The sequence below is a fragment of the Ictalurus furcatus genome, chromosome 3 (assembly GCF_023375685.1).
Source record: "Ictalurus furcatus strain D&B chromosome 3, Billie_1.0, whole genome shotgun sequence".
In the NCBI taxonomy this organism is placed as follows: Eukaryota; Metazoa; Chordata; class Actinopteri; order Siluriformes; family Ictaluridae; genus Ictalurus; species Ictalurus furcatus.
In genome coordinates, this window is record NC_071257.1 from 7416174 (window position 1) to 7442737 (window position 26564).

At 38.1% G+C, this 26564-nt stretch overlaps 1 protein-coding gene across 1 annotated transcript in view; it reads left to right on the top strand.

Moving 5' to 3' along the window:
• The first annotated feature begins 2024 nt into the window (after positions 1-2024).
• Positions 2025-26564, top strand: part of wdr11 (WD repeat domain 11) — a 132182-nt gene continuing 107642 nt past the window's right edge. The window contains exons 1-8 of the mRNA XM_053620578.1: positions 2025-2513; positions 8094-8205; positions 11704-11857; positions 13043-13216; positions 13787-13979; positions 19412-19577; positions 22418-22520; positions 25987-26197. Coding sequence (XP_053476553.1) covers positions 2428-2513; positions 8094-8205; positions 11704-11857; positions 13043-13216; positions 13787-13979; positions 19412-19577; positions 22418-22520; positions 25987-26197 — 1199 coding nt within the window. The 5' untranslated portion in view covers positions 2025-2427. The remainder of the gene's footprint in view (positions 2514-8093; positions 8206-11703; positions 11858-13042; positions 13217-13786; positions 13980-19411; positions 19578-22417; positions 22521-25986; positions 26198-26564) is intronic.

Here is a 26564-nt window from a genome sequence, read left to right on the forward strand (position 1 = left end):
ACCACCACTGCTTATCTTAAACAATCAATGACAATGCAGTGTGCTTTTCACTTAAGTATGGTGTTGATTCAACAGTTTGGTTTCAAAATAAAAAAGGAGCATCCTAAGTCTCTTGTATATTTCAGCAGCATGGAGTTTGTCCACTACCTAGGTTTTGGGCAGAATTGATAAGGCATTCTAACATTCGTCAGTTTACCTGAGAAAAAAAAGTGCTATTAGGCGACACGTAAAGTGAACTGTACATATTCATTTAGCAGACATTTTTATCAGAGCAACATACAAATAACAAAATTACTTATTTACTTAAAAGAAACATTGGTATATTATGAATATCATTTGAATGGTTTGTAACTATATATGTAGGGTCAATTCAGGACTATTATTATACGTTTGTATGCCGAGTGAAATCTCTATTGTCTACTGTTCAGTGTCTGTTGTTTGCTCAGTAGCCAAGCACACAGTAAAATAAAGTCTTTTGGTAACAAGTGAGCAGATCACACAATTATATTAGTATTATATTAGTATTATTATAATATATTAGTATTAGTATAATTATAATTATACCTGTATGGAGACCAGCTCTCCCCGTCCCAAATGATGGATTACTAATTTACAGGCGGAGTTTTCTTATGAGTTCTCGCCTATCCCCGGTCACACTAACTTCATAGAACACCACATTGAGACAACCGGCCCTACCGACTACCTGAACGCCAAAAAAATTAGTTCAAGACGTACTCAAGGCTATGCTCTCAAGGCTATGCTCTGGGGTAATTGAGGAGTCACACAGTAACTGGAGCAGCCCGGTGGTTTTCGTCCCCAAGACCGGTTTTGTGTGGACTTTAGAAAAGTCAACGCGGTGTCTAAATTTGATGCATACCCAATGCCTTGCATTGACGAGCTGCTTGGTCAGTTAGTGCTGAACCTGATACAAGAAGTCCTGTAAGGTGAGGAACCAGCGGGTTACCCGGGCGTTTGTGTCTTTGGCCTTGGCTATCCACTGTAGGGGGGCGTGGTCCGTTACGAGGACGAAGTGCCGGCCAGCCAGGTAGTACCGCAGCTCCTCGATGGCCCATTTTATTGCCAGGGCCTCTCGCTCGACGGCTGCGTATTTCCTCTCAGCGGGGGACAACTTCCGGCTGATATAGAGGACCGGGTGTTCTTCTCCGTCGAAGGTTTGCGAGAGGACGGCGCCAAGCCCGGTCTCGGACGCATCGGTGTGCACCGTGAATGGGAGGGTAAAGTCCGGGTTGCGCAGTACCGGCGCACTGGTGAGGGCACCTTTCAGGGCTTGGAAGGCCCTCTCTGCGTCGGCTGACCACCTCACCCGGTCTGGCTGGCCCTTCTTTGTGAGATCTGAGAGGGGGAAAGCTACAGCAGAGAAATTAGGCACGAACCTCCGGTAGTACCCCGCCAACCCCAAGAAGGCACGTACCTGTTTCTTCGATGTGGGTCGAGGGTAGTCCTTTATGGCCTCGATTTTCTTTGTCTGTGGCTTCAGCAACCCCCGGCCAATGCGGTACCCCAGGTACTGGGCCTCAGTCAGCCCTAGGTGGCATTTCTTGGGGTTGGCTGTCAGGCCGGCCTCCCGGAGCGCCTTCAGGACCTCCCCTAGATGAAACAGGTGGTCGGCCCATGTGGAGGAGTGGATGACTACGTCGTCCAGGTAGGCAGCTGCAAACATGCGGTGGGATATAGATATTATATATATATATATATATATATATATATATATATATATATATATATTAAAAATTATATAAAATTATATATAATTATATATATATAAAATTATATATAATTTTATATATATATAAAATTTTCTTGTATACTTACGTTCCAGAAACAGCCATGCAATTCCAAGCCATGTTTTGGATTATGAGCAGATCATTTCTTTGTCCACATTTTGGCTTTTCCATCCCTTTGGTAGAGCTTAATCTTAGTTCCAGAACTTTTGTGGCTCATCTCTGTGCTTTGATTGTTTAAACAATCAAACTAACTGGACACACCTGGGTAACAAGAAACACCTGTCGGTCACATGCTTCAATATTTTGGATCCCTTGAAAAATGGGTGGGTTCAAACAAAAGGTGCCACGTTTTACGTTGTTTAACACATCTAGATGTAAATATCAGGAATTGAAAGCAGAAATTCTGATCTATTGCTCCAAACCCGAATGTCTTCAGTGTATGCTAAAAGCAACTTTCCGATAACTTTCCCCGGAGGGGACCGTAGCTCAGCGGCTACGGGTGGTTGTCTTTGACAGACATAGGAACTACAGTTGCGAGTACTCGTTCCCTTCCAGGAACAAAACCGTGACGCACTTGACTTACTTCCTGTTTACAAGCCTATCTGACAACCATTCATTTCTGCATCATTTAACCAACCAGAATTCCAGCTATTTTCATGTAGGATCGACAGCTCTTACCGTCATGATTCCGTACACTGTAAACATTAAACTAGCTGCACGGACACTTACCGGGACTCTCAGTTTACAAAACAAAACTGCAGTTGACTGGTAAGTAGAATTAGCTAGCATAGTGGCTAATCGGTGCTTCTAATTAATATGCGCTTGTGTTTCAGGTTTAGCAACGTTTTTAATTATTTTTTTTATTCCTTTTATATAATGTACGCAATATTGAATCGCTCTGAGACGCGTGTCTGTCTACAAGCGCTGTCAAGTCATTCTGCGTGTTTGTTTACCATCCAGTTGGGCGCTCATGATCTTGCTTTTATAGGCTTAACATTTATTATACTTAGCTGCGTGGATCTCACTTTTACTAGCATGCATTTGCACAAAACTAGTTTACATTTCCCATGAAATCAGTGAAGGAAATTTCAGAGTATTGTTACAAATTCCAATTTTAATATTCATACACTGCAGCATAACAAGCACCAAAATAAAGCTTTGTTTAATATAATAGTAAGCGAGCAAATTTTTGGTCATGAGGCATAGGGGTTTATTGCGGTCTTTTTAAGGGGACCTTGCTTTGCAGATCCTTCTATACAGTCACCTCTGAAACTATTGGAACGGCAAGGCCAATTAATGTCTCAAACCCAAAGACCATCCACAAGATGGATATGAGACTAGAGGTAAGGATTTCAACTTTAATTCCTGTCATTTACATCTAGATGTGTTAAACAACATAAGACATGGAACCTTTTGTATCAGACCACTCAGTTTTAGGTGAGCACAAGTATAGGAACAGATAAGTCTTGAAATAAGTTAGTCAATAGCACTTAATATTTGGTTGCATATCCCTTGCCTGCAATAGGTGCATCAAGCCTGCGACTCACTGACATCATCAAATTGTTGGTTTCTTCTTTTGTGATGCTTTTACAGCAGCCTCTTTCAGTTGTTTGTTTTGGGGTGAGGTGGGGGGTTCTCGCTTCAGTCTCCTCTTCAAGAGGTGAAGTGCTGTTTATTGGGTTAAGTTCTGGTGATTGACCAGTCTAAACCCCCCGATTTAAAGGACTTCAAAATGGCTTGCTTCTCTCCCATAGACAGCTCTCTGATCTTCATGTCAAATGCAATCTTCACAGATGTAGGCTAAAACCAAATTTAGATGTTCAGAGCTATTCATTGTTTAAACAGTCAATCTAACAGGACACACCTGGGTAACAAGAAACACCTATCAGTCACATGTTCCAATATTTTTGTTTGTCTTCAAATTGAGTGGTCTGATACAAAATGTGCTATGTTCATTTAACACAGCTACATATAAATACCAGGAAATAAAAGCTGAAATTCTAAACTCTCTTTTCGTATTCATCTTTTGATCTCAAACCCAAACAGCAAAAACAAATGAATTGGCCTTGACGCTCCAATAGTTTTGGAGGGGACTGTAAATAACACCAAACCAAAAGGAAAAAAATATGCTTTATTGTTGTTGTTTTCTTATTTTTGATGGACTTTTCTATAAAAAAAAAATCTCTTACAGTGTATGTAATATTTATCAAGCTGACAAGGAGATTGGCAAAAAAAATCTAACCAGCGTGGTAGTATGTTGCTTCTGGTCATCAGTGCCATGTTCTTTCTTCTGTGTGTTTGACAGCCGTCGCGTACGTTAGTTATAAAACTACTAGGAGTGGCAGCAGAGGTGGCAGTGTAACATGTTTACAAACAGTAGTGGATTACACAGCTGAAAGGATTTCTCACCTCCTCTGTGTGAGGGGAAAAATTAGGTTGCTGTAGTGTGACAGAGTGAGTCCAGAAGGCAGAGGTTGTGAAATACAACCGCTGTTTTGGGGGGCACAAAAAGGCATGAGGTTGATCAAGTAACAAATAAACGAGCAAAAAAAGAAGATGGGAAATCTCTGTCAGTTTGCATAATTGCTAAACTACTAGCTAAAATTACTAGTGCAGGTTCAGTGGAAAACAACTGGGCTGGCCATTCCATTGAAATGCAAAACTATATGTTTTGCCATTTTTTGCTATATGATGGCATCAACATTGCAATCATGCATACTTTTTACCCCGCACTAGATAACAGAATATTATTATTAGCAAGCACTAAGCCAGAGAGGCCTGACTCTTGTTCCAGATCTCAAGTATGTCAATTTAAAAAAAAAAAAAAAAATTTACACCATCATATGTACTATGGTGAATCTGACAGATAATCAATTCTTCAATAAATTCATGATTTATTAGTTTGGGATTTAATTCCCAAAAAAATTAGCAGGCTGATCTAATTACCAACGAAATAATATCAGCTATATATTATAATGCATAACCGATATAATTTAGCTTGTAATTAGATCAGCCAGTTCGTTCTTGACTTTGCAGTTTAACGGTAACAAAACCTAACTTAGACTACTTAAAGCTAGCCAGATACTAGCAAGCTAAACTAGCTAGTTAGCTACCAGTGTTGATTAGCTAACTTAAACATTGTATTAGTTGATTCTGATAACCAGACAATCTCAAGAAATCTTAGACACATTTAACCAGAAGTCTATTGGGAAAATTCTTTTACAGTATATGTTAACGTTCTGTTATTCTGTTGTCTGTTTTAGGTGCTTCATGCAATGCAGCATTTTTCATGTCTAATTGTGTTGTGGGTTTTTTTTACAATGTATAGAGTTTACACGGTCATATTTTTGTGAACTTCTACCAAAAAAATGTTAATAATGTTTTTTGACAAATTGTTCACTAGTACTTCGTTCTTGTTTCTCTGTGTAAACAATATTCTAAAAATTATTATATGACTTTTGGTGGGTAAAGAAAAAAAAGATGTATTTTGCTTAGTTTACTAAAGTTGCTAAGAAAACAACGTATTTTTGTGAAAAACATTTTGTTCAAAATGGAACATTTCGCACTAAGCCTTAATATTTCTTATCAGTATCTGATTACAATAGGCCTTCTGATTGTATTTTGCACAATACAACTATATTCATCAGCTAAACATGCTGTTTAAAGTTTCGTTACATCTGTTCAATTTCTTATCTGTGCCATTGAGATAGTTCTGAGGTAGTTTTGGCTGAACAAGTTATTGTTGTTTTTTACTTTTTTAGTCAACACAACAGTGCAGCTTGTTCTGCAAAGTCAGATTTAATGATGAACTGAATGTATCAGTAAAAAGTTGAGTAAATGAAGAAATTGAGAATATAATTATTTTTTTTATGGTGTAACAAAAACCAAAGGGAAAAAAATCAATATATTAGGAGCTAGATTTAGTAGGAAATAACTGTCTATTGGGCTGATGATAATATTAACTAAAATATAATCAAATTAAAAATATTTGTGACACAGTCACAACTGTGACTCCGCCTAGAGGAGGCTGTCCAAGAAAAGTCAGGGAATTAGTCAGAGAAACAATGGAGTAAGTGGCCCTACTTGAAATTTTTTTTGTCACAGTGCAGTAAATGGTTTTTGGTAATTTTTTTTTTTGTCAGTTGTAGGGGCAGGGGTGGATCAGAGGTTAAAACTCTAACCTAGTGATCAGTAGATTGTAAGTTAAAATTCCAAGACTGCCAGAAAGCCTCTGTTGGAGCAAGGCCATTAACCCACAGCCTCTCTCATTTGTAAAACTTTTAATTGAATTTAAAAATGATCAACCCCTTTTTATATATTAGAACTTTTTGGAATGCAAACACTGCATTCCAATATAAGAACCTCATCCTAACTGTGAAGCATAGGGGTGGCAGTATCATGGTTTTGGGCTGTGTTGAATTCTGAATCGTACCAGCAAATTCTACAGGAGAATGTCAGGGTATCCGTCCGTAAACTGAAGCTTAACCGTAAGTGGGTCATGCAGCAAGACAAAAGCCTAAGCATACAAGTCATCACAAACGTGCATGAAGAACATAATGTGACTCACCATATTTTAGTTTTTAAAAAATAGTTTTGGTGATGATATGTGCAGCAGATATTTATGAGTAGCAGATGTTATTTGCAGCAGTGGACCTCTTCTGTGTCCTACAACGTTCCCCTGCCACTCATGGTACATGTGTGTTGTGAAACTAATGATGTCATCGTCGGCTAAAACACACACGTATGTTATTTTAATTCCTGAACAAGTGTGGACCCGAGTATGAGTTGCGTTCACGTTCACGGGAATGCCGGCTCAGTTCCAGAGCAACCGAACTCAGACCACCTACAGGTAGTCTCGGGTTCGGTACTGCGGTGCACATGACCACTTTCACATTACCAATTTTCTCATGCAAACTGCACTAAGCTGCCAGTTTGAAAGCCCCCAGTTTTTTTACGGAGGAATGAGCCAAAATTCTGCCAATCCATTGTGCAGGATTGATCATCCGTTATTGGAAACTACTCAAGGGGGTCACACCAGTTTCTGAAAACAAAGTTTCGCATTCTTTTTCCAACAAAGATATTTAATGTTGTATAATTGTGCTCTACAAGTAAATGTAAAAACTATAATTTTTTGTGTCATTTGTTTAATTGGGTTCTCTTTATCTAGTTTTAGGACATTTAGGTCAAATTTATGAAGAAGGGTCCACAAACCTTCTAGTGGCATGATGGCTGCAAACAAGATATACCTGCTGTGGTTGTCTATGACAGAGAAGTGACTATAGCAGAAAGAAATAAGTAACAGAACATATTGATCTGGGAAAGATTTCCAAACAAGTCACAAAGATGAAACTTGACGAGTGTGGTGTATAGATGTGATTTATCTGGTCAGTTTGATTCCATTAAACCTACACTAGTGAAATAACCATGTTAACTTTCAGTTCTTTTGTCGTTGCGTAGCGACATTTTTTATTTTTTATTTTTAAAATTGCATGACAGCTCTATATCTTTATTGGCTACTGTAGGCATTATCCAATTACTGTAGCTTGCACCCAGACAGTCTTCACTCACATACTGAAAAGGCAATCTCTGTCCCTGTGCCAGAATTACACCACTAAGCTATGCTTGTTCCTGCATTAAAAAAAAAAGACATAGGTTGTGGCTTTGTGGTGTTGTTGCTTTGTGATTCATTTTCACTATTAAACAGAATTCAGAGAAAAAAAATTATATTGCTTATGGTTAAAAAAAAAAAAAAGAAATGAAAAGTATAAGGAACACACACCCATTCACACACTTATAGAGAATTTATAGATGTCAAACATCCTACAACTATTGTCTTTGGACTGGGGGAGGAAACTGGAGAACCCGGAGAAACCCCCCGAAGCACAGGGAGAACATAAAAACACAGGGTGGAGACGGGAATCGAATCTCCAATCGTGGATGTGAGAAGCAATCATGCTAACCACTAAGCCACCATAACCCCCTCACAAAAAATCTCTCTCTCAAATATTATAATAATTCACAACTAATTGTCTTAATTACATCGTAACATCTTTAAAACTGTTTGTTATCTGAGAAACACAGCCAAAATAAGATGCTGAAAAATCCATGCTTACTTTTTATCATGTCCTGCATGTGTTGCTCTACTGATCATTTCAGGCTTCATCCCAAACTGTCCTGAAAAGAATCTCAGAAGAGTTTTCATGTATTGCTTATATGCCACCTTGACAAATTATTCAGTATAGCGTTTGATTTTTGATACGGCATCAGTCATCTTTTCACCCATGTGATCTCTCTCTCTCTCTCTCGCTCACTCACTCTTGCGCTCGCTCTCTTCTCTTTTCCCCTCAGGGGTTGGCAAGGTCTGATTGCTCAGGGATGCCACTCCAGCATCCTCATTATCGACCCAAAGACCGCTCAGACCATTCAGGTCTTGGAGAGACACAAAGCCAATGTTGTCAAGGTGAGTTTGAAGTATTTCTAAAACTGTCTCAATGATAACAAGGTTAAACATAAAGGCGATTAGAGCAAAGTTTCTAACTGACTAATACTTTGTCCTGATGGTACATCTTTTTCTACTGAAAACAACAACATGTACTTGTATGCATCCAGTGCATATATCCACTTCAATTTTGCACAAATAAATGTACAAAAAGATATCTTTAAAATAAATAAATCAATCAAATTAGCGATTGGCCATTAGTGATGTCTTTTAGTTCATGTGTAGTTCATGTTTAAGTGTTGGCAGATACTGAATCGTTGATTTGTCTTAACATTCAGGTACATTTCTAAATCGGGTTTTGCAGACCTATTTCTATAACACAACAATGTTTTGTAAATGTTCCAGGCTTTGCAATGTTTTTTTGAGCCGCTTGTTTACGGAATAGGAAAATTATACTGGCCAAAATCTCAGTTTTGCTTTTGTTTAAAAGCTATTTTAACACTGGGCCTCATTTATCAAGATCGAATTTATCTGTAAGTCGTATGCCAGAGCATTTTACAAGAGATTGAGCATTCATGAAAATCCAGTTGTCTGGGAAAACATTCGTAACCTACGAGAACTCGTATCCACGAATTTGTGTAAATTGACAAATAGAGACTCCGTAACATGAAGCTTCTTCAAATTGTTATTATATATTAAATTAATTTTTATTAAATCAAATTATTATTATTATATTAATATTAGAGCAATTACTAATGAGATATGTTGAAGAAACTTGACAGTAAGTTAACAATGAAATTCACTCAGCTGGGCGTCCACCATTACTCAAAGCCTATTGGCTGATTTCAGTCATGTGACTGGATTGTGATCATTTTTCCATAGCATGGCTTTATTTTAAATCGAAAATTCTGTGACCCTGATCTTTCTATCATCCAAGTACATTTATGAGATCATTCTTTAATGCTCAATCAACAGCCGTGGATGCACAACTCCAAAAATACAGTTTTGTGACTCTGATCGTTTTTTTCTTTGAGGTCTTCAAATGTAAACATGATGGACTGAATGAAGTATTAGGAGAGAGTAGAGGCTTTTTCCTTGAAACCCCAAACAGCTTGTGGTGGTGTAGGTGACTTCGGATTGTAGTTTTTCTGACCCCAAGACGCAACTAACTTCTGCAATTCTCCAGCTGTGTTCCTTGGAGCTGTTTTGGCTATTTGAATCATCCTCCTCATAGTGCGTTGAGACAATATAGACACACATCCAGTTGCAAATTGATTCATATCTGTTCCAGTTGACTGGTAATTCAATGCTTGTGCTATTTTCTTATAGCCACTTCCCATTTTGTGAAGCTCAACAACCTTTTGCCGTACATCACAGCTATGTTCCTTGGTCTTGCCCATTATTATAAATGACTAAGGGAATTTGGCATGTGTTACCTCATATTTATACCTCTGTGAAACCGGAAGTCATGGTTGAACAATTTCCTGCTCCTAGTTACCCAGGTGTACTAAAACAATGTAAAAAATCAATGGGAATATACTTCAAATATATTTTTCTCCTATGAATTTATAGGGGTGCCTATAATTGTTGCACTCCTATATTTAACAAAGATTTTATTTTTGATAAACCCGTGTTGTGTTTGCAGTTGTTTGATATCCATGAGAGCAGAGTATTTTGTGATTTTTTTTTTTTAAATTTAAACAAAAGACCAAAAGTTTAAACAATAAAGACAATTTTTCCCAGCCTTCTTTGCTCATATTTACCAAGGGTTCCAATATTAATAGAAGCTACTGTATTCCTGTGAAATCCTGTTACTTGAGCTAAAGTGCAGAGCGCACAAGAGAAAAGCTAATTAACCACAAAATACATTTGTCTTACTCCAGCTTTGTTATCCGTAAGGAGAGAGAAAGAGATTAAAAATTTTGCTTTGTGTTACATTCAACAACATTAGTCTTATACAGTAGGTTTAGAGCAGTGGTCATCAACCCTCTTCCTGGAGATCTACCTTCCTGAAGACTTCCTGAAGAAGCTCTAACCATAATTGTGCCCACCTGACCATCTAATCATTGCCGTACGAAGTTCTTGATCAACTAAAACAGGTGTGAGGTTGGAGATGAAGCCTGCAGGAAGTTAGATTTCAAGGAAGAGGGTTGGTGACCATTGCTCTTAATCAGTGATCCTGGAGATCTACCTTCCTGAAGACTTTGGCTGCATTCGAAATTAGGTACTGTGACAGTACCTACTGCATTCGATTCAGTACTTATTGCTCAGCCGGTGATAGAACACAATACATACTGATCAGTATGTGTGTGTAGTATGAATACAATCCGGACAAACTACATCCGCCATGTTTCCATTGTCACGTGACCTACAACAAAGAGCAGACGTTCTGCCTTCCACCATTCTGACAGCTCTTCCGTGCCAGTTCCCGTTGCCTTATGGGATAGCGCAGTGTCCATTGGCTCCATACTTCAGAATCTCGGCAGAAGCAGTAGGTCATCTGGGCATTTCTTGCCTACTGTTTTATGAAAACTGAGAATTCTGACATAGTACGCCTTACTGCATATTGCTTTCCGCCTACTTTATAGTAGGGTACTGTGGATATTCGGATGCAGCCCTTAGCTCCAGAATTTCTTGATCAACTAAAGGAGGCGTGTTAGATTTTGGTTGGAGATGAAAGCTGCAGGAAGGAAGATCTCAAGGAAGAGGGTTTGGTGACTACTACTGGCTGTTGACCTGGAAGTGCTTAATCTGTGACTCCTCATGTCACAGTATACCTTCTCCTATTTATTCTTTTATGCCAATTAAGTCACAGGCAATTTTAGGGAATTAAAATGAGCGTAACGAGATCCGGCATGACAAATGTCCTGGAAGAATTAATTTGGTGTCATTTACGCCCACAAGCATTCTGCACTTTCAGTTCTGATCTGGTGCTGAAGGGGGTGTGTGTGTGTGTGTGTGTGTGTGTGTGTGTGTGTGTGTGTCTCATGAGTAATGACCCATAAACTAGCCAGCTTTTATCAGAGACAATGCCCGGCACCTGCCGCCATTTCTCACCCTGCCACGCATTTTAATCTTGTACACCACAACGCTGCCACAGTGGTCCATTCCTCATTGTCATCCCGTGAACAAACGAGCAGGCAGATGGGGAGAACAGACAAAACATGGCACATGCCAGCCTCTGTGTGTTTACTGTTTCAGCATGATACTCAAACATAACCCTTATGCTCTGTTCAGGCCATCTGATCTATCTAAAAAAAAAATGAATGAATGACAAATAGGGAATTTTTTCATGTTCTCATTATTTCAAATACCACAGTTGTAAAGTAGTCAACAGAATGGTTAAAGAGCTCCAGCCATTTACATTTACTACCTGCAGTGTTAAAGCCATTGCAGTTCTTTCTGCTGCTCCATTAATTTTGGGAGTTTGAAACCCCAATTTCCAAAGTTATAGCTACTGCTTTTAAGTCTCCTGTTGTCTATAAAGAATGGTGTGTGTGTGTGTGTGTATGTGTTTAGGTGAAATGGTCCAGAGAGAACTACCACCACAACCTGAGCTCACCTTACTCTCTGCGGCTGGCCTCGGCTGACGCTGCAGGCAAAATCATTGTGTGGGACGTGGTGAGCGGTATGGCGCACTGTGAGATTCAGGAGCACTCCAAACCCATTCAGGGTAAGGCATGGCTGTTAATATTCATCCATCCAATCATTTTCCATACTACTTATCGTACACAGGGCTGTGGGGGAGTCTGGATCCTTTCCCAGGGAACTCGGGGCACAAGGCGGGAGACACCTTGGACAGGGTGCCAACCAATCGCAGTGTACAATCATGCACACACACTCACACTTTGAATAATTTGGAAATGCCAATCAGCGTACAAAACATGCCTTTGGACTTTGGGGGGGGGACCCTTCGAGGAAACCCTCGAAGCACGGAGAGAGCATGCAGACTCTGGGCACACAGGGCAGAGGTTTGATTTGAACCCCAACACCGGAGGTGCCAGGCAAACATGCTAACAACTAAGCCACCATGCTCCCCAGGCTGTTAACATTAAAATCTATAATGCTAGCAAGCTGGTGGTATTGTGAATAATAGAAGCCAGACATAGCAGCCCTGAACAGCCTAGTGCTACAGTTACTTTTAAAAACAAAAAATAAAGACACAGATGTGAGCCAGAGCAATAAATTCAGAGAATTCATGCAGATAAAATAAAATAACAATTCTTAACCAAATTAAATAAGTGGTATATGGAATATACACTTTAATAGGAATGCATGCACCTTGGTCATTCATGCAATTATCTAATCAGCCAATCATGTGGCAGCAGAACAATTGTGTAAAATCATTCAGCTACAGATCAAGAGATTCATTTCAGGTTTACATAAAACTTGGAATGGGATCTCATTGACTCTGACTAAACAGTGACTCTGACTTCAACAGAATGGTGAGGAAAAACAAAAAACCTCCAGTGAGAGGCAGTTCTGCAGACAGAAACACCTTGTTGAGAGAGGTCAGAGGAGAATGGCCAGTTGACAGGAAGGCTATGGGAATTTAAATAACCACTCTTTACAAATGTGGTGAGCAGAAAAGCATCTCAGAATGCACAACACAGCGAAGCACATTGGCTTCTATTCCTGTCAGCCAAGAACGGGTATCTGAAGCTACAGTGGGCCTATGGTCTCACTGAAACTGGACAGTTTTAGATTAGTATTGCCTTATTTTAAGGTTATTCATTATATTAAGGTTATTCAAATAACTAGGATTAAATGTTAAATCAACAGTTATTGTGTAGAAACTAAGTAACAATTTATTAAATAAAAAAACAATTCTGGATTTTTTATACTCTTGTTTTTCCAGACATGGATTGGCTGTGGAATCAGGATGCATCACATGACCTTATTTTGGCCGTGCACCCTCCCAACTATATAGTGTTGTGGAACGGAGACACGGGGACCAAGCTGTGGAAGAAGAGCTATGCTGAGAACATCTTGTCCTTCTCTTTTGACCCGTTTGACCCCTCCAATTTAGCCTGTATGTATGGAGACTTTTGAAAGTACATAACTGTTTCAAAATAATGATACATTTTTACTAGAAGGAAAAGAAAAAAAAAAAAAACCTTACTTTTTAATATTTTGTTATATAATAGGAAAAGTAATTTTGCTTTTAGAAATGAAATTATATTATTGAGAATGGGATGTCAAAAAATAAGCTAAATAGTTTAAAGTAATGTTAAATGAGTGTTTTCTTTTGTAAATGTAAAACAAAACGTGCAAAAAGTGACATGGAAAGAAAATCATAACTGCTCCATGTAAGCTTTTGTTGTTGTTGTTGTTGTTGTTATTATTATTATTATTATTATTATTATTATTATTATTATTATTATTATTATTATCACTGTTATAATTATTATGATTTTTTTAGAATTATCATTAACTTTTATTTATTTATTTATTTTTAAGATTAAGCTACTATTTCCAATCCCATAACTATGAGGAGTACATGGTGTGGCTTTGACCTCGGAACCTTGTGAGTTTACAATTTTCCTTTTATCGCTGCTCAGAATAACTAAACTTGTCATCTTCCCTTGTCCCACATTATAAGTGCTGACCAGTGAGGGGATCGTTTTCATCACAGACTTCTCACCGTCCAAGCCCCCAGGCAGCAGCGGTAAGAAGGTTTACATTGCCAGCCCACACTCCAGCCCTGCTCACAGCAAACCTGCTGCCACACATCCCACTGGGGCTAAGAAAGCTCTCAACAAGGTCAAAGTGCTCATCACCAACGAGAAACCCATGTGAGTGCCTACACACGACAGCCTCACCCCATCACAGCCTGAGAGTGCCTGATGTTTTTACCTTTCTGTATAAAATAACTACACACAACTGGGATGAAGGAGCGGTCTTGGCTGATGGAGCTGATTAAACTTTGCAGTGCTGGAAACAGCTGGAGAGTAGAGCAGGAATGATAATTTTTCTTTGTCAACCATAAAAATTGGCCAACCGATTATTTCTTTTTTTTTTTCTTTGACTTTGCTTTTATGACATTGTCAACTATATATTATTGTTGTTGATTATATTTATTCATTTTTTTACAGAATGGACATGGTCAACCATTAGAAAGTGTGAAATAATATTTCCATTGATGAAGTCTTAAGTGAGCAGAGGGTTAATTTCTTAATACGCATAGTTCAGTAATAATGCTGTGATTATAAGATAAGCTATGATAAGAAATCTTTTATTGTCATTGTACATGTACAACCAGATTCAGTGTGCGGTTCCTCCCCTATGGAACAGGTACTCCTAAAAACTGAGCCAACCTTCTCATTTAACCCTATCTAGCAGTACACTGGCATTCAGAAATCGACTTATCAGACATTTTCAATCAGTATAAACAAATTAATTATTTTATTGACACAAGTCTGATATAAGATTAGTTAGGACTTTGGTAGTACCTCTTTGTTGGTGATATGATCATAATATCGTATGAATGGGTGTGTGAATGTGTGTGTGATTGTGTGCCCTGCGATGGACTGGCACCCTGTCCAGGGTGTACCCCGCCTTGTGCCCGATGCTCCCTGGGATAGGCTCCAGGTTCCCCTGTGACCCTGAAAAGGAGTAAGCGGTTGAAGATGGATGGATGGATGGGTGGATGGATGATCATAATATCGGATCTTAAGGATTCGGCGTAGGCACCTCTGCTGGAAGACATCAAGCTTCTTGTTGATGCTTGTGGCTGTCTTCTAGGTGCTGGTGTACTTTGCCGTTGGTACCACAATGGCACAATGGAGGTAAACATATGGAGCTTGATCTTCAGAGAGATGGCTGGTGAGGACCAGATATTGTTCATCCTCGGGAAGACGGCTATTGCCGACACGTTATTTGACATCTACCTCTGCATCCTCATTCTGGAAGATCACACTACGCATGTATGTGAACTTCTCCACCTCCTCCAGCCACTGCGATCCGTCTACGATCCCCCTTGTTCTACCCGTGGCGTTCATGCGCATGATCTTCACCATTACATTACTGATTGATTAATACTAAGTAGGTTACTCATTTTGGTACCAGTATTAATGAGTACCAAAAAAATATACTCGTACTAGTTCTGAAAAAAAGGTTATTGATGCATCCATAATTAAACAACCAATTGTAATACCATTGTAACAAAAAAAAAATCACAGACAACATGAACATTAATATATTTTTCTTCTCACAGTGAAACGGATGCTTAATTACTTTTTCTTCCTTGGAGGGCATTTGTGGAAAATTGCTGCCTTGGTGTTAGCAGGAGTTATCATGATGTTCAAACCGCTACCAGTCATACAAAAGAGATATTATTAGTCTGCCTACATTATCTGTGTTTTGATCATCAGAGTCCTCTGTTCCTTCTTTCTTTTCATCACTGCTTTCCTGCTTTGTCTGTGGAAGGTTTTGCTCCACTCTGTTGATCATCAGAAGCTTTGCTCACTTTCCTCTCTATCCTGATCACAGCACTCTAGCATTTCCTGATATCAGTAGCAGGCACTTTATATCAGTAGCTGTGTCTCTGTGGTGGAGATGCATCAGCGAGGTTTATTTTCCAAAAACTGCTTTGATAGGTCCATGTAATGAAAGTGATCCCTGATCCATTAGCTTACCAGAGCTGTTCACAGGGTTAATGGTAATTTTGGTGGTTATTAAATTAATGGTGCAATTTTGGACAAAGCAACAACATGGTGGGAGGTCCATGCATTAATCCTGGCTTGTGGTGCCACTGTGATATAGGGCTTAAGAGGAAATGCAAATCCCAGACTTTGAGTACAGTGAATACCCTGGAGATTAGCAAAGTGCAGTTATTAGACATATGCCAATATTAGCTTTAACCGCATTTTATTATTATTTTTTATTTTTTTGCAAATGATTGGTGGTTGTTGCATTTTGGACTCTTTTGTTTCCTGATATGTCATAACTTCCACTGTCTGACATTCCTTGCAGTGGCTAGATGTCTAGCAAATAGCTAAATAGCTAGATTTACAGGTCTTGTATTTAAACATATTCCACAACAACTGTGTAAATACCTCCTCATTGCAACAGCTTATCTGAAGTGAAGCTTTAGAAATCTTGGCTCAAAGTGTAAGACTAGAGGTGACTTGTGACTGGGATGCTGCAGGACACACTAACAAAAAAATAGCTCAAGTGGCAGATTTTTACTTTCATACAGTCAGATATATATCTCACAGACAAAGGAAGTTCATGTTGAGTAATGTTCAGGGTATCATTCACTCATCATTAGTAGCTGCCTGGTCATGGTTTAAATCAATCTACTAATTTATTTATATTTTGGGAAATCTAATCAAATAAATTAATTTGTATTCATGTAGTAGGCAGCACAAACAAAAATAATGACTGCACAATTGTTAATCTAACACCCCCCCCCCCCCCCCAGTACTGTTTATTCTTGTAATAAAGCTCAGCAGTGTTTTACTTTGTTTTCATTCAGTATCGGTTTTAAAAGCTACCGGTTAGTTAATCGGATATCGTCAGGTACTGCCCAACTTGGTTATCGGTAAAATCCACTCTCGGTCGACCTCTAGTCTTTATAGTTTGGAAACATCCACGGCAATATCACTTTTTCAGGTGATGAGAATTCCAATCTGAAGTAGGGCATCAGGCAGGTCCGGAGAACAGAAGGACTATTAATATTGCATCTTCTTAATATCAGCTTCTATATGCCATAAGTTTATGCATAATTTTGCATTTCTTAGTCTTGATGATGTTTCTGTCATCAATTTGATCTTATTTCAATATTGAACCAATGTACTTCATGTCCTACTGCTATATACTAATTAATTCTAATATATAAATTGAGAGTTAAAAGTTTATGAACCCACAGGCAATTGCATTTTATTTTTTTAAATCCTCCCCCCCCAAACTCTTGTCTGGGATCATAAATGATGTTCATAATGAACTTCCTTTCAGTGTACTCAGTACTGTTTGACATACTGTTATAATATGTATTTGTGGTAGAAGAAATATTTATAATATGTATTTCTGGTTATAGAAATATTTATAATACCACTATTTGGTGTAGTGTTTTGAGTCTGCTTTCTTCCTCATGTCATCTCAGGGAGTTTTCCTTGCCGCTGTCTCCTCAGACTTGCTCATTAGAGATCTAAATCTATGTCCGTATTTGCGTAATGCTGTTGTGTAACAATGTCTGTTTTTAACAGCACTCTACAAATAAAATTGAGTTGATTATCTTCACCAAGAAGGATATTTATATAAAGCAAGGTAACACTGCCCTGTAATTCAACCCTCCTTTTAAATAATTCACTGACACCTTGTACATAAACAGCTCTGGCCATCATGTTTTCATCAAGTTTTCATCTCCAATAATCATATTATGCATTTTATATTTAAGGTGTACGCTATAACCCATTATAGTGACGTGTCCAATATATAGTACATGATGTTCTTGTCTAGCTGATAAGTGAGTTGGACCAAAATCTGTTTTTAGGACTTCTAGAAGTGATGTAGGTGTAGAAGTCTCAGCAGGTTTTTTTTTCTGGCTGCAGAAGGTCGGTTTAATGCAGGACACTGCTGTAGTCCTTTGTCTGGTTTCTGAATCTGTATGTAGCTGCCATCACAGGAATAGTGACATACAGATCTCCTCTTCTGTGTAGTTTCTTCTTCTGATGATGATTTCTCCTGCTTGTAAGATTTAATAATTTCCTTTGGGAAAGCCAGACAGTTCAAAAACAATTCACTCTGGACAGATATTTCTAGAATTAATGTCTTTAAATAATTGTTTCCAATGCAACAGGACCAAAAAGGTACAGTTTTATTCCATGACAAACTAATACAGGTTAACAGAAATCTATTACGCTAATAAGCAATTGCATTACATCATACTTTAGGAAATATTTACTGAAAAAAATAGAATTTATAAATATTAACAGTGTTGTGTTTGGAGCATATACACTCACTTTAATAGGCTCACTGAAACTGGGCAATTGAAGATTGGTCTTCGGTTGTCCGATTTTTTTTTTTTTTTTTTTTTTTTTTGGTGATCCGGTGCCCACTGTAGTCTCAGATTCCTGTTCTTGGCTGACAGGAAAGTAACCCAGTTTGAGCTTCTCCTTTTGTAGCCCATCCACCTCAAGGTTTGGGAATAATGTGCATCTTGAGATGCGTTTCTGCTCAGCACGGTTGTAAAGAGTAGTTACTGTTGTCCTGTATCTGCATGATGTTATGCATTGTGCTGCTGCCACATGATTGGTTGATCGGATAATTGCATGAATGTACACATGTCCCTAATAAAGGCGGTGAGGGTGTGTGTTACCATGTTAGTAAAGTGTATGTTGGTAAGTGGAAGTATGATGGTTTGAGACGGATAAAACATGGGAAATGTGTTCAAGCCGGTTTAAAATGCATACAAGAATTAAAAAAAAAAAAAAAATTAATGCCTTATATAATATGCTGCTTAAAGTTACAAACTGAGAAAAGTCATGCTGATAAGTTGTTTAGTAAAATAGTTCTTCTTTGGCACTTAAGGTTTACTTTGCATTTTTAAAACCTTTTTTAGCCCCTTTTTTGGTGCCAGTGGTCAAAAAGTATTCTTTGCTGCAAATACATTTTATTGTGCTTAATATATCTGGAATACAGGCAATTAGAGACTAGCTATTCCTTAAAATGAGAACTTTTACTCATTGCTGAAGTTATATATACTTTATGCCAGCTCCTAATTATCTTACACCAATTCGGGACATGGTTATATATTCTGTCCTGTCTCTCACTCCATTTCCCTTTAAAACGCCTCTTGAATTTTCCACAGAATGTCCTCCTTATTACGTTTCTCAATTTACCCTGGCATTATTCCCTCTAAGCAGATTTAAGGGCGTCTGTGGCCTATAAACTTATGAGATGCCAGGCTCTGAAGAGATTTGTGATGGTTATTTCATTCCTTCTCATTGTTGTGCAATAATGACTCCAGTTATTCTCTGCTCTGGCGCATTGCCACCGCTTGGCCTTACTTTTTTGAAAGAGACACATGAAACCGTAATGATATGATTGTATGTTTTCATTTATCCAAAGCAATCAGAATGTGAACTATTGCTTTAAGATCTTCCTTTTAAATTATGATAAGTTTGTCATAGTTCATAATGCTTTATTTGCTGCATCATGCACATTAGCATAACGTTCATTTTTAGCTGGGATATCTGTTTAACCTGGTTATCTGTGTCTCCAGGGCTGAGGCAGTAACCCTAAACGACTGTCTCCAGTTGTCCTACCTACCCTCAAAGAAGAGTCATATGTTGCTGCTGTACCCCAGAGAGATCCTCATCCTAGACCTGGAGCTCAGCCAGACGGTGGGGGTGGTGGCCATCGAGCGTTCCGGCGTGCCCTTCATACAGGTCAGTGTGTGTCTGATTCCAGGGCAGATGTGCCAAACTTATGGTCTTTTCACACTAGACCAATAACAGCTAAAATTCATAACAGATCTGTAGGACTGCATGCGTAGCACACACAGTACCATACAGCGCTCATGGGCTCACATCTCACAGTGCTGAAACACTGGTTATAATTAATACACATCTGCTGCTATTCATTCAAATCTAAAAAATGATTCAGGAACATGTCAGGTGTTGGTCTTTAGTGTGATTTAATGATTAACTCCAAGTCCTGAAATATATCACACTGTAGACCTACAAATCAGTTTTTTTTTTTTTTTTGTGTGTGTGTGTGTGTGTGTGTGTGTGTGTGTGTGTGTGTTTTATTTATTTAATTTTTTTAAAAGGAAAAACTGAAAAGATGGACTCTGACTTTTCAGTTTGGTGAAACTTCCTTTTGGAAGAGAATGTAGAATTTTAAAATATGCATTTTTTCCCCCTATTCCTGTTATTACTATCGTTATTGTGCAGTAGTATATATGTGGTGTTACGTTTTTGTGGAAGTTTTTTTTTTTTTTGTTATTTATGTTTCTCTGTATTGTTAAAAAAAGACAATAAAAAGAAAAGCAGATTGATGCAAATACAAGAAGGATTGAAGACTTGGCATACAAGACACATTTCCGTTAGTATTTCCCTTAAATTTATTTCTTACCATTATATACATTTTATTATATATATATATTTTTTTATCTGTGGGGAAAAAACAGACATAGCCTATATATATATATATATATATATATATATATATATATATATATAAAAATATAACTTCACAAAGTGAGCTCCATGGAGACATGGTTTGTCAAGGTAGAAGTGAAAGAACCTGAGTGGCCTGGACAAAGCCCTGACCTCACCCCCATTGGACAGCTTTTGGGGGTTTCCACTGCACCTCAGGCCTCCTCATTCTACAACAGTGCCTGACCTCACTAGTGCTATTGTTGCTGAATGAGCACAAATCCCCACAGCCACGTTGCAAAATCTAGTGGAAAGCCTTGTAGAGGTTATTATAACAGTAAAACAAAGGGGAACTAAATCTGGAAAGGTATGTTCAACAAGGACACATAGGCGTAATAATCACACAGGTGTCCACAAACCTCTGGTCATATAGTGTGTGGTGTATAGTTTTTTTTATTGGCCCATCAATTTATTGTGCAAGTCTGAGGTTATATTTCCGGCATAAAGTGCACTCACTGATTCACACTCGCATAAAGGCATGACCTCTTTATTAGCACGAGTATCTGTGTTCTGTAAGTGTTGTAAAGCTCTTGTCAGGAAGGACATTTGCATGACTAATGGTGCAGCTGCAAGCACAAGGTTGAAGCAAGCGATCGCTCGTGGGAGCGGGCAGCTAGTCAAAGGCAGACGCACACAACCTTCTCTCCTATATTCCTAAATGCTTAAGCACACTCTTCTTTTTTTACATTTGACTATTTCTCAAATGTCCCATTAAGGTAACACAAACACATGAGGGAACAAACTGTTAACAAATCAGAGAAAATCATTTCCCCCGTTTCCTTAATGACATCACAGTGTTGCAGCTTTGAAAACTGATATCGGTCTAAGAGCTGGGCCTGTAGCCATATTCAAACAATATTAAAGATATAAAAATGATGTGATTTGGACAGCATTCAGCAGTCATTAACCTTTTGATTGAGTGTAGTATAGTTTAAATTCTTTCTAAATACGTGTGCAGCTTGGTTCTAATAACTGGATGTGTACTTTTGAAGCAGAAAACCCAAATGACTTTTTATGCTTTGTATTACTGTCATCAGGTCTCTGCACAGACTGAATGTTTATAAAGTTGCACAAATTTTTTTTTGAAGCAATAAGATGTATTAGCTTAGTCTAGGGGAAATGTGATGGAAGTGTACAGAATATAAGTAGGTAATTAGGATCTGCACCAGGAAACAAAAAATCTAACAGGATGTATTAAAAATTTATTAAAAAGTAAAATACCATAATAAAACAATATATATTGTTGCATATACAGTAATGTAAAAAAAAAAAATGTGCAACACGTTATTGTAGGCCTGTTTAATCTTTTTTGGGTCAGAATCTGAAAGAGACACCCCTATTAAATATAGTAAACTCGTGTTAAATATTGACTTGTGTAATGTTAGCTAAGTTGAACATAAACTGATAGCAAGAAAGCCATGCTGAGTATCTCTTGAGACAAGAGCATGAGAACGGGGGAGTGTCTGTTAATAACGGAGAGTTCAAAATGCCTACACGGTTCGTTCCGGTTTCACATGTTGGTTAGCTCATCTTTCTTTTCCCTGGAGAGAAAAAGACTGCTCTTTTGGCATGCAAGTGTACTGTGATGTTCTTGTCGATCTCCTATACAAAATGCAAAGTGCATAATGTGTTACAGATCTGGTAATAAAATATAATCAGTGATAAATATCAGAGGATGTCAAAGCAATGTAATATCATGGAGGGACGATAACGTCTATTGGAGAATTGGTATAATGATATTTTGATACAGCAATGTACTATTAAGCCAAATAATTATTTAACTGTTCAAACGTATGAGAATTATATGAGATTAAGAAAAATAAGTATTCTCTACACAGACTGGTTGAGTTTAGTTGAAATCTCAAATTCATGTCTTTGAATTCTTTCTGAGGTCTTTCCATTCAAGTGTTTATTTGCAAATAGTCAATTTTTGCCTGTGTGTATTTTTCTGGCACTGTCCTGGATTGTATCGGTTGTTACTCTGTGTAATCTTTCCAGGAATGCTCTTCAAATTTGTGAAGCACTTTGACGTAAATGTACTTTCCCGCTGTGCTCTTCCTTCCATGCAGGTGATTCCCTGCGCACAGAGGGATGCTCTCTACTGCCTGCACGACAATGGCTGTGTCACACTGCGCGTGTGTCGATCCACTGCACTCTCAGCAGAGGAAACAGGCAAGCGCTTCTCCCCTTTTCCACTTTCTTTTGCACCATGTAGTCCTTTCAGACCATCACGTTTGAATTGTTCTTATACATGGGGGGACAAAAGCTGAAAGGTATATAGATGACTATTTAAGGCATCACATTGGCTAGCATTTCAATTAATTGAAAACGACCAATGAGTCAGTTCCATACAGTGTGTGTCAGTAAAATTAACAGTGTGTCAGAATACTGCTAGATATTCTGAGTACTGAAAAAGTGTCTTTTTCAAACTGCATGATAATTTGTCATACAATAAAGTCACCTTGATGACTGGAAAGGTTAAATTGTCCTAATCTGAATAATCTGTTTTTCATCTCTGAGTGTTCCTCGGTTATTATACAGTTTTATATAGTTTTATTCATTGGGTTAAAGGATAAAAAAAACCATACACTTTGTACTACTTTGTAGATGTGTCTGAATATATCCCAGTGGATCTGCATTAACCCAGAGGTTCTTCCTTTTTTTGGCCAGTGACCGCATTCTAAGGGCTCAAAATTCTCATGACCCCACCCAATAGTCCCTAGTGGGTATTGGTAGAAATGATAAGCCTAATTGAGCCTAATTATTAGGGATTCACCGAAATGAAAATGCTTGTCCGAAACCGAATATAATGAAAAAACACGTTTTTTCGTGTTTTTTCCATTTATTTTGCCATTTTTTTCACCATTGCATAAATTAAATAGTCAAAATGTGCTTTTTACTATTTTGTCTTGCTTTTCAAAGAAAAAATCAATTACAAAAACTACAATTTCAAAATATTTATTTAACACTGAGCATCTTTTTTCATTCCAGCAGCATAGGCTACCAACAAGGCATAGTATAACTTTAAATAAATAAATGAGTAAAATAAAAATATTTTGATGTGGACATCTTTGAACCCCCCTTGAATAGCCTATGTTAGGCCTATAACTGACTGCTGAAAGAATGTAACACTCTGTAGCCTACAACAAAAAAGTGCATTGACAAGAGTGCAGAAAATGGTTCTATTCGGTTCTATACGGCTGATTACATTGGGGATATATACCACTCGCGTCCCTGTACACCTCGCAGAGTATTATAGTAGATATAGTATAGTTAGATACGTTGTTAATGTTATGTTCCTTAATAGATTTAGTTAGTTTAAAGTATAGATTAGTTCATTTTGTCCCCTCTGGTTTTTCCGCTCCCAGTCCATAGTACTAGTTCATGTTTCTTGTTTTGTGTTTTGACCCTGTTTTCTGTGTCCCCGACTTTGATTCCCTTTGCCTGTCTTGACTAAGTTTTTTGGATTGCGATTTGGATTTGTCTGCCTGTCCTTAAATAAATACGTCTTTACCTGCTTCCGTACTCTACTCCCTTACGTCTCGTGACGTGACAGAATACTCAGGAACAGAAACAAAACAAACGCACGTGTGTCCACAGTAAACACCTGAAGAGCACGTAGCTCGTGCATGTAGCTTGTGCATGCGCTCGCCCCCTCATCGAGGTAGTGACATTCGCGTGTCTCACTCTGGTTGCTAGGCTATTTGGTCGTGTTATCAAACACGTCATTGTTCGGTCAAATTTATTCGGCTGAACACTGAAAGTGCTTTTTTTTTTGCTAGTTTCAGACGAATAATTTCGGTTGCCGAACATTCGGTGCATCCCTACTAATTATATAAATTAATATAAAATATATACAAAATGCATAAGAAACACAAATATCGCACGTCATATGTAATTGTTATACATAAAAGAGGGAAAGCTGGTATGTTTCTTTATGTTTAGACATTTTACAATGCTTTTGTGAATCGTTGCGTGTTAGTGCCACCAGCTGCACAAGCCAACACTAATGAGAGGACTGGGCTTGTGTAGTGCACTGAAGCGTATCAGGAGTCAGGAGAAGAAGTTAAGCACATCCAGCCTGCACATAAGGGCACTGAACTCTGCGTGCCATTATTAAGTGCAAGCAAATGGTTGGTTTGTTGGTTTTGTCAGGTTCACGCATCAAGTCATTTTGCATGATATTTTTGTCCGCGTAAAGCCCATTTTTACAACCAAAAGCAGTCTCTTGTGTTAGGGAGTTGAGCATTAATTTCTATGCTTTCTTGCATTGGTTTAGTAAATATAACATGGAAGTATACAGTATGTAAATATTATAACCATGTATTACACACTGTATATGATCACAAAGTTGGTTTGAAGATTGTCACTTCTATGCTTTGTAGCAGAACTTTCAGTAAGTTTGGAGTCGGAGTGCGAGCTGCAGTAGACTGCAGATTGAAATATCGGCCATGCCGTGTTTAGATTCCTGCAAAATATAGAATAATTATTGTATTTTGTAGTGCTTCTAGCTAGAAACCATGACCGTGCTAGGTAAAAATAACCTTAAAAGTCACTGTGAGAGCCAATTCAATAAGCTAGATAATTTATATTATTTCTTTACTTCTTAGTTATTGATTTGAAAGAACAGCCAGTGTTATTTTGTATTTTGTTAATACTGCATAATGACATTTATCAGGACTTATTTCTATATTTATGTATGTTTATTCTGATGTTTTAATTCCTGTTTCTCTATTAACCACGCCTACCTATTTAATAAGACCAGTTTGTATAGGTTCTGGGTAAAATTTAAGAAAGTCTATCTAGGAAGGAGAAAGAGAGAAACAGTTAATTTACCGTCGGCTTGAAAATTGTGTTTTAAGACGTGTAAGGTGTAACAATTGAAACTGGAGCCTCAGTTATAAGTGCTTAAGAACATAGGCTTCAGGAATTGTTTTCATCTTTTTTTTTGTATTTTGTGCGTGTTTGAGTAAAGTTGTACTTGTTTATGGACCTCTATCCTCGCTCATTGGCGAGTAAGAAACTCCTGCAGTATAGATACAAGGTTACTTTGAGTAACATTTGGCACAGCACCACTACAGTCTAATGTAAAATGGGCTTTAGAAGAGCTTTAGAAAAGCTGAATGAAGCCAAATGAAAATTGAAAAATGATAATCTGATAGTTTTAATTATTATTACATTTTCCATAGATCAAGCTTAAATGCATAGAACTACATTACAAATAATGTTTGGTAAAAATCCTTTGTGGCCCCATTTGTATTAAAGGTCTATTAGGCAAGATTAATCCTTTTATTTTTTTTTTTTTTTCTCCAAGATGATTAGGTGGGTTGAACATTGGAAGGGGTTTTTTTTTTTTTTTTTTTTTTTTTTTTTTTAACTCCTTAGGATCTTAGATGATCTGTAGAGTGTCTATAAAATTACTGACATGAGGCGCATCCAAACACAAACAAGCCTTCAGGACTGGCAGTCAGTTTTCCAAACAGGCTTTTTCAGTGATTTTATAAACTTTTGCTATGGCCACGACTTACTCCATTGTTATTTATCATGTTCTTCATATCTTCCAGGTTTTTTGTACAAGTAAGGAATTAAAAACAAATCGACTATTGCACCTTTAACCTGAATGTAAATTTATCAGCAGCAGTGCCGTCTGAGACGGAGCAGGGAGTGCAGGAGCTGTCGTACGATCTGCGCTCTCAGTGTGATGCAATCCGTGTGACTAAGACAGTGCGGCCGTACCGGGCGGTGATCTGCCCTGTCAACGAGAACAGAGCCGCACTGGTGGTGAGCGATGGGCGCATCATGCTCTGGGAGCTCAAAGCTCACACTGGCAAAGTATCATCCAATCTCAGGTACCTTGGATTACACTCCCCATGCCAATAAGCATGATGAACACTTTGACTCTCTTATCTCTCAATGCTTTAGGCATCAGTCCTTGGATTGGTGTAATCTAATTGCTGTGCTTAAATCAGACAGGGTTGCATTAGATGAACCTAACTGAACCAAACTGTAACTGTTTGACACAACTTGAGTAGTGTTGTACTTGTAGTAGTCCATGCAGGAGCAGCCTTGAGGATCAACAATAGATCAGACTCAGACTGGGATAAGGACAAGCTTGATGGATTAATGTTACCGCAGATGTTAGTGTGGTTGGGAATGAGTGCAAAAGATTCTGAAGGCTCTTTCTCTTGCACATACTAATTTACACTCTCTCTCTCT